This window comes from Ascaphus truei, chromosome 1 (assembly GCF_040206685.1).
Source record: "Ascaphus truei isolate aAscTru1 chromosome 1, aAscTru1.hap1, whole genome shotgun sequence".
NCBI classification, from domain to species: domain Eukaryota; kingdom Metazoa; phylum Chordata; class Amphibia; order Anura; family Ascaphidae; genus Ascaphus; species Ascaphus truei.
In genome coordinates, this window is record NC_134483.1 from 339,859,724 (window position 1) to 339,874,067 (window position 14,344).

The 14,344-nt window shown below is 42.5% G+C and overlaps 1 protein-coding gene across 1 annotated transcript in view; it reads right to left on the reverse strand.

Annotated features, from left to right (window-relative positions):
- Positions 1 to 3,438: 3,438 nt before the first annotated feature.
- The window catches only part of ADAMTS3 (ADAM metallopeptidase with thrombospondin type 1 motif 3), a 233,316-nt gene continuing 222,410 nt past the window's right edge, over positions 3,439 to 14,344 (reverse strand). Inside the window, exon 22 of the mRNA XM_075608092.1 lies at positions 3,439 to 6,491. Coding sequence (XP_075464207.1) covers positions 5,905 to 6,491 — 587 coding nt within the window. The 3' untranslated portion in view covers positions 3,439 to 5,904. The remainder of the gene's footprint in view (positions 6,492 to 14,344) is intronic.

Here is a 14,344-nt window from a genome sequence, read left to right on the forward strand (position 1 = left end):
GCACATTTTTTTCCACTCAAAGGATTACCCTCCTCACCCGCCCTAGCCGATATTTTCTCCAAAGAGATTTTCCATATCCATGGCATTCCCACATCCATAATATCGGATTGTGGCTCTCAATTCGTTTCCAGATTCTGGAGGACCTTCACCAGAAGACTGGGCATTTCTTCCTCTTTTTCTTCAGGATATCACCCTCAATCTAATGGGCAGACCGAGAGGGTTAATCAATCTCTTGAGAAGTATTTAAGGTGCTTTGTCTCTGACTCAAAGGATGACTGGTCGGAATTACTCCCCTGGGCTGAGTATGCCTTTAATTCCGCCAGGAATGAATCCACTCGTGAGACGCCTTTCTTTATTAATTACGGATTTCATCCAGCTTGCCTACATATTTCCAATATCTCCTCTGGAGTACGAGCTGTGGATGAACACATGTCCCTCCTACAGGACTCTTGGGCTAGAATTCAATCAGCTCTTCAAAAGGCCTCCCTGACTTCGAAAATCCAGGCTGACCATCGATGCCGACCTGCACCCAACTACAAGCCAGGGGACAAGGTTTGGTTGTCTACCAAAAATATCCACGTCAAAACCCCTTCCCCTAAATTGGCACCTAGGTTTCTGGGGCCATTTTCTATAATGGACCAGGTAAACCCCGTGGCCTTCCGTCTTCAATTACCTCAAAGCATGAGAATTCCTAATGTTTTTCACACATCTCTTCTCAAGCCGTTCATCTCCAGTCCTCTCTTTCCGGACCACACTCTGAGACCAGACCCATTTATCATACAGGGCAACGAAGAGTATGAGGTCCAAGCCATACTGAATTCCCGCCTCTCGAGAGGCAAGGTTCAATTAATGGTCCATTGGAAGGGCTTTGGACCCAAAGAAAGATCATGGGTATCTCTTAAAGACATTCACGCACCTGGGCTTCTCAAACGTTTCTGAAAAAAGTTCCCATCAAAGCCATGGGAGGATCGTCCTGAGGCCGACCCTGAAGGGGGGGAACTGTAAGGATGCGGGACTCGCGGCACTCACAGGGTGACCCCTCCTTACCTCTGACTGCCCCCGCTGCCGTGGGACGGCTCCCTTATCTCTCCCAATCTGCTCCCGCTGTGCGGGGGCACCCCCGTCGTTCCCGACAGACTAACACCGCCCTGCGCACACTCAGGGCTCTGGCGGCCCCCTCTGGTCCTAGGCGTGTGCTCTCCGACATTACAGATCGCGCGCCCGGCAAGGATAATTTATTCACTGCACCAGCAGTGAAACCACACCCCCAACTCTCACACAGGCTGCTGCTTAACCCTAAACCTCCCCATCTGGCTGTCTACCATAGGATCTAATCCAGGACAGCTTCTCGTGTTCCTCCAGGACTGCCTCCGCTCCCTATAGGTCAGCCGCAGTATATAATACCTGTCTTGCCTCTCACATTGCTAGACATAGTCTCTTCCAGCGGATGCCTATGCTGGCTCTCTCTATCTTCTCTTCGTTTATTCAGGTTATGACCCGGCTTGGCAGACTTCACTCTCTGGCTCTGGACCCCGGCTCTCACTTGACCTCGCTGCTTCTCACGCCCCTTGATCTCAGCTTGGACTCTGACCTTCCGGATCTCTCCTCTCCCAGACCTTGGCTAACGGCAACGACGACGCCTCTTCTTGTACCGGTACCGGCAAGTATTGCTACAGCTATTTCCACCTGGCCTGGCAACGCCAAAACACCACACTCCAGACACGCTCCTTCTACTGCGGGTGCGTGCATATATACGTCCCCACCTCAGTATAAGGGAGGGGTCTGGTCTTTGGGCAGCACCGGCGTAACAGGCACCAACCAATGCATGCACACATGCACACACAATACACTTACCTTGGGGGGAGGCCTCCAGTGTCGTGCCGATCCTGCTCATGGATGCAGAAGTTGGGCCTGACTTCTGGCAATCAGCAGCTGTCAGCAGCACAGTAGTTGTGGGCACCCGCAAAAGGCTTGGTGGGTGCCATGGTGCTTGCGGGCACCACGATGGGGACCCCTGAACTATACAATTTGGCGGCAACATTAGCTACTCTGTTATACAATACTTAAATAATTGGGAAGTTACTTTTATAAATTAGGGATAGTTACTTTATATATTAGCTCACTACATTGGAGCACCAATGCAGAGACTTTGTCTCTCACTCCGAGCACCACACATAGCCTCCATCTGTCTGGCTACCCCTTACACTGTGTTTCATTACGTCATCTTTGACACACAACAATTTGCAGACATTTTCTCATCTTTCTTTCTCTGTTTGCTCCAAGGAGTATGTTCAGTCAGATCACTTATGTGATCACAATTGGGTATATGCTTGTTCGAAATGAAAAAAATCATATATTTCTGCTACAGAAGCCATGTTATCTGCTGTAGCATTAATTGCAGAACATATTAAAAATGCATAACTACAGTCAGGTTTTTTATACGTCTGCGGTGTGCACATTATGTCCAGTCCAGTCAACAATTGTGCAAGGATACTGTAGTAATGTCGAAAAAAGCACACAACTTTGAGTTTTATAAGTTTTCATTATGAAGCGCCTAAATTTGATAACGTCTTCAAGGTCAAATCACAATGGACCACTGTGGTAGACTTGGTTTTTATCTGGTTTTAAACACCTGCAAATTGACACAGTAGCACAGTCAGAACATTACAATTCCTTAATTTCTGCCACCTGGCGAAGAATTGCACCCAAAGAAATCTGAAACCATTAAATTAAACAGATCCACCGCGGGTGTCTGGTGCGGCGTGAAGGGTGGCGGAAACGCGGGAATGCGGAGTTAATACCGAGTGGAATACAGCAGAGCACACGACAACGGCTCCGTGATTTATTTGAATAATGGCCGCTGCAGCTATATTTTATGTCACTTATAAGGCATTGACTGAACACTTATTAAGGTGTATTTTCAGTCCTTAGTAACTTCCTGCACTATATTATTGTTCTATTTTGCCCTTGAGGTCACAGCTTCAGTATTGTTTTATTCATTTTTATTTTTATTATTATTCTCAATGCTGCCATTACATTTTTATAATTAATTTACATTAAAAGTTATATTTTATTAATAGAGGTGGTTCTTTGGGTGCTTCATAGTGGGAACCTATTGTATCAATTTGGTCATATTTGCGACTGCACTGTAAATAAATACATGAATAAACTGCTGAATATGTCATGTACAGTGTCTAAAAATGTCCTTTGATTTTTAATAATACAATACATTCTTGTTCATGTGAATACAATGTACGTTCTGGCCATATTGCAAATATAAGCTAGAAGCACCAAATGATCTTTCGACAAACACAGCCCTATCACAGGCCATGTGCAATTAAGGATAGGAGTCTAAACAATTTTGCATAATTTAGCTTTCTCATTTGATGCAAAGAAAAAAGTCCCCTGAGCAATTACACTACAAGCAAGCAAATTAGATATGTTAAAAGCTTTTTTTATTGCTAAGTGCTCCCCAATACAACAGCATCAGTAGTGTACACTTAAAGGGTCAAGAAAAGAGCTCTGTAAGAAATAAACAAAAAAGAAGAGGGACATACAGTATGATGAATATCTACAACCATGTGATATACAGTATTATGAAAGGAAAATCATATTGATAATTGTTCTTTTAGCAGATTCTCAGGAAACAAACACGTATCTGTTTGAGGCTCAGGGGTTGTCTCAATACACTCTATAACAAAAACTATTTTCATTTTGACCTTCAAAAGTCTTGCAGTAAAGTAGCAGCAATTCTTTAGAGGTGTCAAGTCAATATGTCAGTGGGTTAGCTAACAAACAATAACAAACAAACTCTTGGATGGAAATAATCCACGTGCTTCCAAAAATAGGTTTCCTACAATCTAGTTTACATTTACGTTTCATATTGATGTCTGGGTTTTTCCCCCTCAATTTTCAAAATTAAAACAAAATTCCTAAATCTAATTCCTACTGATATACATTACTTATGTGTAACATTTTGTTTTCTGTTATTACAAATAATTCTTTCTTTTGAAAAATTGTACTGCAAATGTTAACAAACTAAGGCAAATCGATCATGCTAGTGAAAAACCATTGTCAAATTTGTGTTTTGAAATATTTAGTCCCATATTGTTTTCTACAGTAGTTGTTAGCTTATAACCTATGCATATGAAAGATGCACAAACATACAGTATATCTAACTACTGCTTTCTCTTTATCTTGGCATGGAAAGAAATGTCAAATACAATACGTGTGAATATTCAGTACATAAAGTTATCAAGAAAATCAACTTTTAATAAATATCTTCAGTTTTCAATTCTATTTACAAGTACTTTACAGCTACATGAGAGAGTAAGACTGGCTTAATTGTGAAAAACGTGATTACTGATATAAATTACTAGAACATTATTGCAGTCAGATGCATTGTGGTTGTGAAAAGTGAAGTGACTCATGTTAAAATAAATATCTCTCTCCCTTCTTTGATCAGCACTCTGAATAAAGAAAGTCCATTTAATGTTTTCATAAAGCTACTTATAAGTTTCTTGCTCTTTTGATGGTTGGGGAAGACAGTTTACAGCATCAAGAAAATACATCACATTTCAGTCTTTTGATAATTCAGTAATGTTAGTAAATTGGTGGATGACTTATAACTGCTACACTATTTAATTTCCCTTAAGTATGGGAAAGTCAATGGAAGGTACTTCTATAATTTAAACTATTACTGCATGTATACATACAGTTGTCTGTATATTTGGCATAGGGACATGTTTTTTCATGTATACAGCCATATACTTAGTAAAGTAGTATATCTACTTTTATCTACTTTTTGCCAACGAAAGTATTTTCCTTCTGATACATCTGCCTTCTCCATGTCAATATATAAACAGAAACCATTGCTAAATGCTGAACGTGAAAAAAATAAACACACTTAATCTAAAGTGGTTTCGAAAGATATGATGTGCCATGTAATTCTGTCTGGCTTTGTTGAAGGGTCTGTTAATATGTTGGGGAAGCCCCTCCAAGAATTAAGATGATGAAAAAGAGCAAGGCAGTGCAGAACAGCAATTCATATAGAGCCATTAAGCAGACCCTCCAATATTTTGCACAGTAAAATAGGTACCACCGTACAGTAGTTCCTCTACTCATGCTGGAGGTACTTCCAAGCAATACCTATGAAAGTCTTCTAACCTATGCAGCTTACCACACACAAAACACTTTATGTTTTCTAGATACAGCTGTCTTAAAGGACCTAAAAAAATGTAGTGTCCCTGCACGATAGGTACAGTTGGTGGATGTGCTGTACTGCCAACTAACGTGGAGTTCTTTTATGAAAGTTATACTTTGAGGTTCAACGCGAGGAATGTAAATAAGGCAGTTTGTATTGGCAGGCACCTACTAGCACCCAGGAATAAAACTGGTAAACAATAATTTGACAGTACAGATCAATTAAAAATAATACTGACTTTTCTAATATACAACATGTACACAACAGCTGCATTTTTTCATCTTATATATTAGCCATATAGCAAGTCTATTTGTATTTAAAACTGGGCAATTTCAATAAATGTTCATTAAAGGTGTAAAAATGTACTACCAATATGTATTATACATGGGGGGGGAAAAAAAGTCTGCTGATGTGCAAAATTGGTTATGGACATTTTTTATGAAATAAGCAATGACCAAGTCACCCAGCAAATCTTTTTCACGTATGTGAATCTTTGGTGCTTTTCTTCAACAAATTCAAGCTAACCAGAAAGTAAAGAATGGATGGACAATGAACCCAGCAAGTAAGTGAACCAGCACTTTATATGTTCTGTTATATACAGATGAAATGCGTTGACGGTCTGTAGAATGTTCTGCTTTGTAAAAGCAGAATGCACCATGGTGTCCTTAGAACTTTTTGTTCTAGTTCTTGAATATTAAACTTCATCTTTCTATTGCAGATGGCTGCAAAGAACGTCTTCTGTCAGAAGACCTATCATTTTTCCTTGAGGTTCTGGCTGTAGAAAAAGCACCTGTTGAGTTGGTATTAACAGCTGCCATGGGGGATATGGCTACCGCTGCAGAAGGTTTATGGGAATTGACATTGCTACTTCGTGTTGGTGGTGGATGTGGCATAGAAGCCACAAACCTAAAAGTCTTGCTTGCTGCCAGGTGTGACCTTCTTTGAGCTGCATCAGAAGCCTTCAGTTTATTTTCTGGTGCTGAAAGAACACTGATATCAGCATCATCTTCGATGGAAGAGAGAATACTCAAAATACTTTTTTTCTCAGAGATAGATTCTAGATCACCAGGTACTAAAGATGTTGGTATCGCATCTGCCTTGGACAAATCACTGTGATCAAAAATAAGTTCATCTTCAGTTTCAGCAGCTTCAGTGAGGAAAGGAGGTGGCAGAGTGCTGCGCTTGCTACAGGATTCGCAGCAAAGTTTGTTGTACCCTGGTATGGAACAATAACGTGCAAGTACCTCCATTTGACAGAATATAGACTTGTCCCCAAGACATGGTTCATCTGAAAAACAATAAAAACAGAAATTATGGAGGGTTTTTCTGTAGTAAAATGAATAAAACAAAATTGTTGGTCTAGTCTAAAGTTGAGTTGGAGATATTCACAGTAGATCCCACAAGAAATTTTGAAAGTACTGTACTGTTTGCTGCTCCCAAATGTTTTGCAACCATTTCTTTAGATAACATTCAAGCCTTGGTGAAGAACCTGCTTTGTGTACATATGTTGCTAGCATGCTGACCTTCATATTTTTAGACATTTCACCATTCACAACAGCTAAGAAGAATACTGTACCTGCCTATTCAGGGCAATGTGTTTTACGACTCTCTATAATAGCAGTATCATTCTAACCCTATGTTTGACTTTTGCTGGCATTAGATAACTCCCCTAACCTTCTGATAAAACATGACAGATGACCACTGTAGGTGTCATATTTGACTCCTTCCTCACCTTTATACTACACATATAATGCTTCACCAATTGCTACCACTTTCACCTCCAAAATATTGTTAAAATAGGCCCTCTCCCTACCACACAATCTACCAAAATTTGAATTTGAGTGTGTGTACAGTACAGTATGTGTAATGTTATTTTATTTATATAGTGACAACGGTATACGTAATAGTTTACCATATTACAATACATTATATCATAAGGCAAAGGGAAGCCCTGCCAAGAGGAGCTTTAATTCATGAATTTGAATATCCAGACTGACCTACAGTAACCTACTCCTAGATTGCAGCTTCATTGTTTAAATCCTGACTCTCTATCTAATACAAAGCAGAATCAAATTCAAGTCCAAGACACAACCCCAATCTAATCGCCAAGTACTCGCTCATATGCAGTCTTTTCTCGGCTCATGACTATGTGTGTAAAATTGTTGTCTTATAATAAAATGTTAAAATTGTTGCCCAAGTTCACGAACCAGGAAAATGTGCATACTTTATATTTATATAAATATTATGGTCAATACATGGTAATCTTGCTCACCACACAAAGGTAACCCCAGATCAGGCAAGTCCTCACTTCTAATTATATTTGTTTTTTATTTTTTAAGAGAGAGGCAAGAGGAATTCAGCTTAGAGAACATGATAAAAAAATAATTGAATTAGAAGTTAGGACTTGCGTTATCTCGGGTTACCTTTTGTGGTAGGTAAGCTTATTACCACAATGTCTACAGATGTAGCAAGACTTACTGTCTTCGGTACCATGAGAAGGCACAGAATTATATCCTGCAGTTTGGAGGTATTTACTTATTTTTATTGCAATTCAGTACTGTATGTGCCCAGTGAATATCTTTGTCCATGCCCGCCTCACTCGCTTTCTTAAAACTTGGTTAACTAAGGGCGACAACGAATGCCCCCTTGCAAGAAAATTCTAATCATTTCGAAGACGGTAGGCAGGTAGGAAAGCCCCAGTGACAAAGGGGACCTGCATTTAAACAGAATAACTTAAAGAAAGATAAAGAAATCTTCATGTTGATCCACAAAAGGTATTACAATGGATGTGGATTTTCTTTGTGCATAATGTTGGTTAGTGAACATCAATATGAATTATATGGGTGTTCCCAGCACACCCAAAAAATGAGAATTCAACACTGGAATATGCCAAAAGAATTGTATCAGATTATGTTGGGATCCCTGACTATGTTCATATAACTGGTGCTCACCACAAACAAGACGGGACCGCGAGGCTGAGGTGGGGATGTTAGCGTACACCGACCTCCAGCTGCGAGAGTGCGTCTGGAGTCAGTGTGATAGTGGTATAGCTGGGCCAGGGTTGGAGAAATGAGAATAGTCGTAGTACTCGCCGTGGTCACGGGTTGGAGAAGTTGATTGGTTGAAGAGGGTAGCCGCGGTAGAGAAGGTAGAGGTCCAGTTGCAAGCTGAGGTCGAGGTAGAGAGAAGTCGGGAGTTCAGGTACAAGCCGAAGTCAAAACACTGAGAGACAAGACAGGATAAAAATGCACAAGGACAAAGGACAAGGCAGCAGGATGCTTGGTGTAAGCACTACGTTCAGCAATGAAGAATAATGGTCCGCCAATTTGCCAGAGGGCTGGCTGAGCATATAAAGGGCAGGTAGCCAATGAGCAGCCAGCAATCAGCTGCCACAAATTAGCATCAACCGCCCACTCGGTAGACAAGCGCCCAATGGTAGACAGGAAGCGGAGTGAGCCACAGGTGCAGGTGATCCTGGGTTAGATTGAAGTTTAAAGATTAGCCTCTCGTGTGCTCTTCGTGGCGCAGTGCCTGCATGTGGTTTCCTGCGGACGTGGTGCATCACCCATGTCGTCACAGGACGTGACACGGGGGCAAGGCCTAAGCCCGAACCTGGAGCTATCCCACTGTCTGGTAGTGCGGCGCCTATGGGTAGCTTCCCTGGTCTGCGGCATGCCCCACGTTTCATCATGGGACCTGTCACGGGGCGGGACTTAAAGCCAATCCTCACAGTTCTCCCCCTTCAGGAGCAACCTCCAGGTATCTCTGGGATGGTTTGAAGGGGTACTTCAAATGGAAGGCCCAGATGAGCCTGGGGGCATGTAATTGGTCCCTTGAGATCCCAGATCTCTCTTCGGGCCCAAAACCCCTCCAATGGACCAGATACTGGAGACTTCCCCTGGTTATCCTGGAATCCAGTACTGACTGTACTTCAAACTCTTGTTGTCCCTCTACAAGGAGGGGTTCAGGGGGCGAGACCGGGGCAGGAGATCGAGAATCCTGTACAAATGGCTTAAGAAGAGAGGTGTGGAAGACAGATGGGATTTTCATGAAAGCTGGCAAGCGTAAGCAATAGGCCAATGGATTGATCTTCTAAATGATGGTGAATGGAGCAATAAATCTAGGTGCCAATTTCGCTGTGGGTACCTTCAGATGAATGTTTTTGGTGGATAGCCATACCTTCTCCCCTGGATTGTATGCTGGAGTTCTCCGCCGATGCTGGCCCGCCTGTTTTTTCTGCATGGAAACTGCTTTCTTGAGATTCTCTTGAATCCTTTCCCATGAGTTCTGTAGTTGCAGAATCTTGTTGTCACCATAGTGGGAAGTAATGAAGGATGAAAGCCATCATTGAAAAAAACAAAAAAACAAAACGGTGAGTCCATTGTTGACTCACTCTGTAAATTGTTGTGCGAGAACTCAGCCCAAGCCAGATCTGTCCAGTTGTCCTGGGTATCTGAAATAAAACATCGGATGAATTGTTCTAATGATTGGTTAGTCCGTTCTGTCTGAGCATTGGTCTGGGGATGATAACCAGAAGAGAAATAGAGAGAGATCCCCAAATGTTGGCAAAAGGACAGCCAAAATGTAGCAATTAATTGGGACCCCTGATCCGAGACAATAACCTTGGGTACTCCTTGGAGACGAAAAATTTATTTGATGAATACCTCTGATAGTTTGGGGGCACTAGGCATCCATTAAGGGAATAAAATGGGCTTGCTTGGAGAATCGATCCACAACTACCAGGATGGTATTCATACCTTTGGATATCGGTAATTCCACGATGAAATCCATGGATAGGTGGGTCCATGGACGATTTGTAATCGGAAGAGGCTGTAGTAACCCCATAGGTTTGTTACGGGGGAGTCTTATTTTGAGTACTTGTAGAGCACGTGGTGACAAATTCCTTTATCTCACTCTGCATTCCCGGACACCAAAAGGTCCATTCAAGCAGGTCGATGTTTCTCCTAGTTCTTGGAGGAATGACACCATCCCAGTACCTTCCTACGATATGCAGGTGCGGTGAAAAGGTGTCCTCCTGGGACTTCGAGACCATCAGGAATATCGGACTGACATTGAACGATGTTCTCCAAAGAATCAAAGGTATAAGAGGAGATTATGCATGATTGTGGAAGTATAGTCTCCACTTGGTCTTCAGCCTTGTCTTCCACCAGGAATTGACGGGAGAGGGTATCTGCCTTCACATTCTTTGAGCCTGGTAGATACGAAATAATAAAATTAAAGCGAGAAAAAAAAGTGACCATCGTGCTTATCGTGACCCACAACCGACGAGTGCCTTCAATGTATAGGAGATTTTTGTGATCCGTAAGTATGGTGACTGGATTCTCAGTGCCCTCGAGCAGACACCTCCATTCATCTAAAGCCATTTTGATGACCAGGAGTTTCCGATTGCCTACATCATAGTTTTGTTCGGCAGAAGAAACTTTCTTGTAGAAGAAAGCGCACGGGTGAAGTTTGGCCTGAGGTTTCTTCCTCTGGGACAATACTGCTCTGATCCCGACGTCAGATGCGTTCACTTCAAGGGTGAAGGGTAAACCAGGGTCCTAGTGCACGAGGACAGGAGCAGATGCAAAGGCTGTTTTCAGTCTCTCGAATGCTTGATTAGCAGTAGGAGACCATAAGGCGGGATCAGCACCTTTCTGTGTTAAGGCCGTAATGGGCACTACTACGCAGGAGAAGTTCTGTATGAATTTTCGGTAGTAGGAAGCGTTGTACATCTATCAGAGTAATGGGGAGAGGCCAATCCAGGACCGCTTTCACCTTGGCTGGATCCATGGCAAGGCCAGTATCAGAGATGATATAACCTAAAAAGGCCGTTGTGGTTTGATGGAACTGACACTTCTCTAACTTAGCGAATACAGCCGCGGCCCCGTTTATTCTCCAACATCTCCAAATTTTTCCGGGATTTTTTTCCGAATGCCACGCACTTCACCGCACTTCCCCAAGTTCATGCCGCATTCTGACCGCATTTATACCGCATTCATGTTGCATTCACACCCGCGGTTGATGCGCGGTTGATGTGTTTATTGATAATGGTTCGGATTTAATTGGTTGCAATTCTTTGCGTATCCGTCAGATGGCAGATATTCATGAATAATAATGTGCATGCACTTCAGTAATGTGTCGACTTGCAGGTGTTTAAAAAAAATACCACAGTGGTCCATTGTAAATTGGCCTTGGGACTGAAGGAAGAAGTTACAATAATGTATCAATTTAGGCTTTTCATATTAAAAAAAGACAAGCACAGTTTCTGGTCTGGTTATTGTCCTGAGAATTCCGCCATGAGTGCACAACTGCAGTCCGTGTTCCAAAAACCCGACAAAATATACACTTATTTAATATGGGCCGGGATTAATGCAACAGATGATAAGATGGCAACAGTTGTTCAAATTTATCAGTATTTTATCGAAAACTATGACTTTTACAAATTTTCGCCAGATGCTCATGTGTGGAAGCGTGCAATAAGGAAAAAGTTATGTAGCGATCCATGTTTTTTTCGTATTGATCCCGATTTTATTGGAAGGTATTGGTGTGTATTACCGGGTTTTTCCCGTATCTATGATCATGGAGACGGCAAAAGGCGAAAGGTCGTGTTAAAACCAACTAAGAAACATCAGTCGCTGGCAAGCAATGCGACAGCTTCCAATAACGGTCCAACCATCAGTGAAAACCTGGTGACCTGCAACCCTTGCTGTCTGTCCCCTCCCAGATACCTGCAGCCTGAGCCGGATTTCGGGTACAGTTTCGAGCAAGCTTGCATGTACCTAAGCGATTTCCAGCCTCATCAGCTGACTACAGGTGTAGTGGTCCCGCTGTCACTTGTCAACGACGTGTATGATCAAGAATACGGGACTGGCAGTGGCTCGGCGCCAGCTGATTGGGAAGTCTATGGTGAGTAATGTTGCCGTATTTTATTCTGTTTTTTTTATTTTGAAAATATCAATATCAGTGCGATTCAAAAGTCAAGCGATTCTCCTGTAAGCAATATCATTGGCTGAGCGGCTTCTACAGTAGATACAGGCATACCCCGGTTTAAGTACACTCACTTTAAGTACACTCGTGATTAAGTACATCTCTCCCAATAGGCAACCGGCAGTTCACGCATGCGCCAGTCAGCACGTCCTGAACAGCAATACCGGCTCCCTACCTGTACCGAAGGTGTGCGCAAGCGGGGAGACTATAGAGCCTGCTACAAATGCCTTATTTACATCAGTTATGCATGTATATGAGGATTGTAGTACAGTACATGCATCGATAAGTGGGAAAAAGGTAGTGCTTCACTTTAAGTACATTTTCGCTTTACATACATGCTCCGGTCCCATTGCGTACGTTAATGCGGGGTATGCCTGTACTGCACAATTGGTGAAAAGCTAGGCGCATGCGCATTGGAACCTTCTTGAAACGCATACTGTATGCGTGTCATCACATCGACGGTAGGCGCATGTGCATGTGAGCAGGAGACGCCCCCCGAGAAAATTATTGGTGGGACTGACTGTGGGAACTTCTTTAGGGGACTGACTAACTGACCATTACAGTAAAACTTTTTTTTTGTTCCTCAGAAAAGAAAAGAAAACTTTCTCATCTCATGTGGAAAATGGCAAATGGAGGGATTTCGATGGAAAATATCGCTTTGTGTTACAATGCCTGCACATTGCTGTATCTGAGTAAAAAAAAACACGTACCGGAGTCTACAGTTTAGTGGCCGTTGTTATTGAGTAGGATAGAATACCTGAAACAGTATGCTGATGTTTTCAGACCGTATACAATACTTTTTTTTATATATACTGTATAATAAACCCGAAAAAATAAAAAGTATGCATTTATTCTACATGTATTATGTTAGTATGGTTTACAGTCAGCACAACAGTATGGTGTTATTAAAAAAAATTCTTTATTCAGAAAATTTAAAAAACGCAACATCTCCTTTATTAAAGTACAGAAAGTAAAAACATTTACAGTAGGATGGTGTACAGAACAGTCAGTCAGGCCTGCACAACTCCAGTCCTTGAGGGCCGCAAACAGTCCCGGTTTTCAGGATATCCTTGAAAACCGGGCCTGTTTGCGGCCCTCGAGGACTGGAATTGTGCAGGTTCAGTGTACAGTAAGTAAAAATATTTCTTTATTAATACAAGTTAAAACACGCAACATCTCCTTTATTAAAGTACAGAAAGTCAAAACATGTATAGCACAACAGTATGGTGTTATTAAAAAAAATTCTTTATTCAGAAAATTTAAAACACGCAACATCTCCTTTATTAAAGTACAGAAAGTCAAAACATTTACAGTAGGATGGTGTACAGAACAGTCAGTCAGGCCTGCACAACTCCTGTCCTCGAGGGCCGCAAACAGGCCCGGTTTTCAGGATAACCTTGAAAACGGGGCCTGTTTGCGGCCTTCGGGGACTGGAATTGTGCAGGTCCTGTTTACAGTAAGTCAAAACATTTACAAAAACATTTACAAAAAATAAACAACAGTTGAACAGTCACGCAAATGCGATACCCACCAGATTGTCCTTCCAGGGCTGATGCCTTGTATGGTGCAAAATGCCATTAATGGAGTCTCGAACGATTTTCATTAAAGGATCTGTTATTGAAAAATAGCGCCGCAATTCCTCCACAATAGTCCTTCTTAAATTTTCAGGAAGCGCCCTTTTTTCGCGATTTCCTTCGTAGTTCCCTTTGTAGACCCACCCGCAGTACACCAAGTAGGACACGTGGTGCTTAAAAATTAACATGGCATACTTCTGGGGTAAACCAGCACTCATCACCCTATACTTCTCCCTGAGTGCCGGTGTCAGCTCACGCAGGCGTATGTAGGTTGGGTTCTGGGAGCGGGTGTTCTTCTGTGAGCGGGTGTACTTGTGGCGGCGGGTGAGGGTAGGTTGTCTGGGAGGAAGCTTTCCTCCTGTCTTGGTCGCCGTGTTGTCTCCTGGCGTTGTCTTGACGGGGTTGTCATGTTATCCTCCTCCTCAACGGCATACATGTACACAAATTCTTCTGGTGGAGGGGGTGCGCTTGGTGTTGGAAGGCGGTCGAAGGTCCCATTCATCACATCCATGCCACCCTCCTGCTCCGTCGTCGGGGATACAGGGGCATGAACACCGAGCAAATTATGTATCCCCGC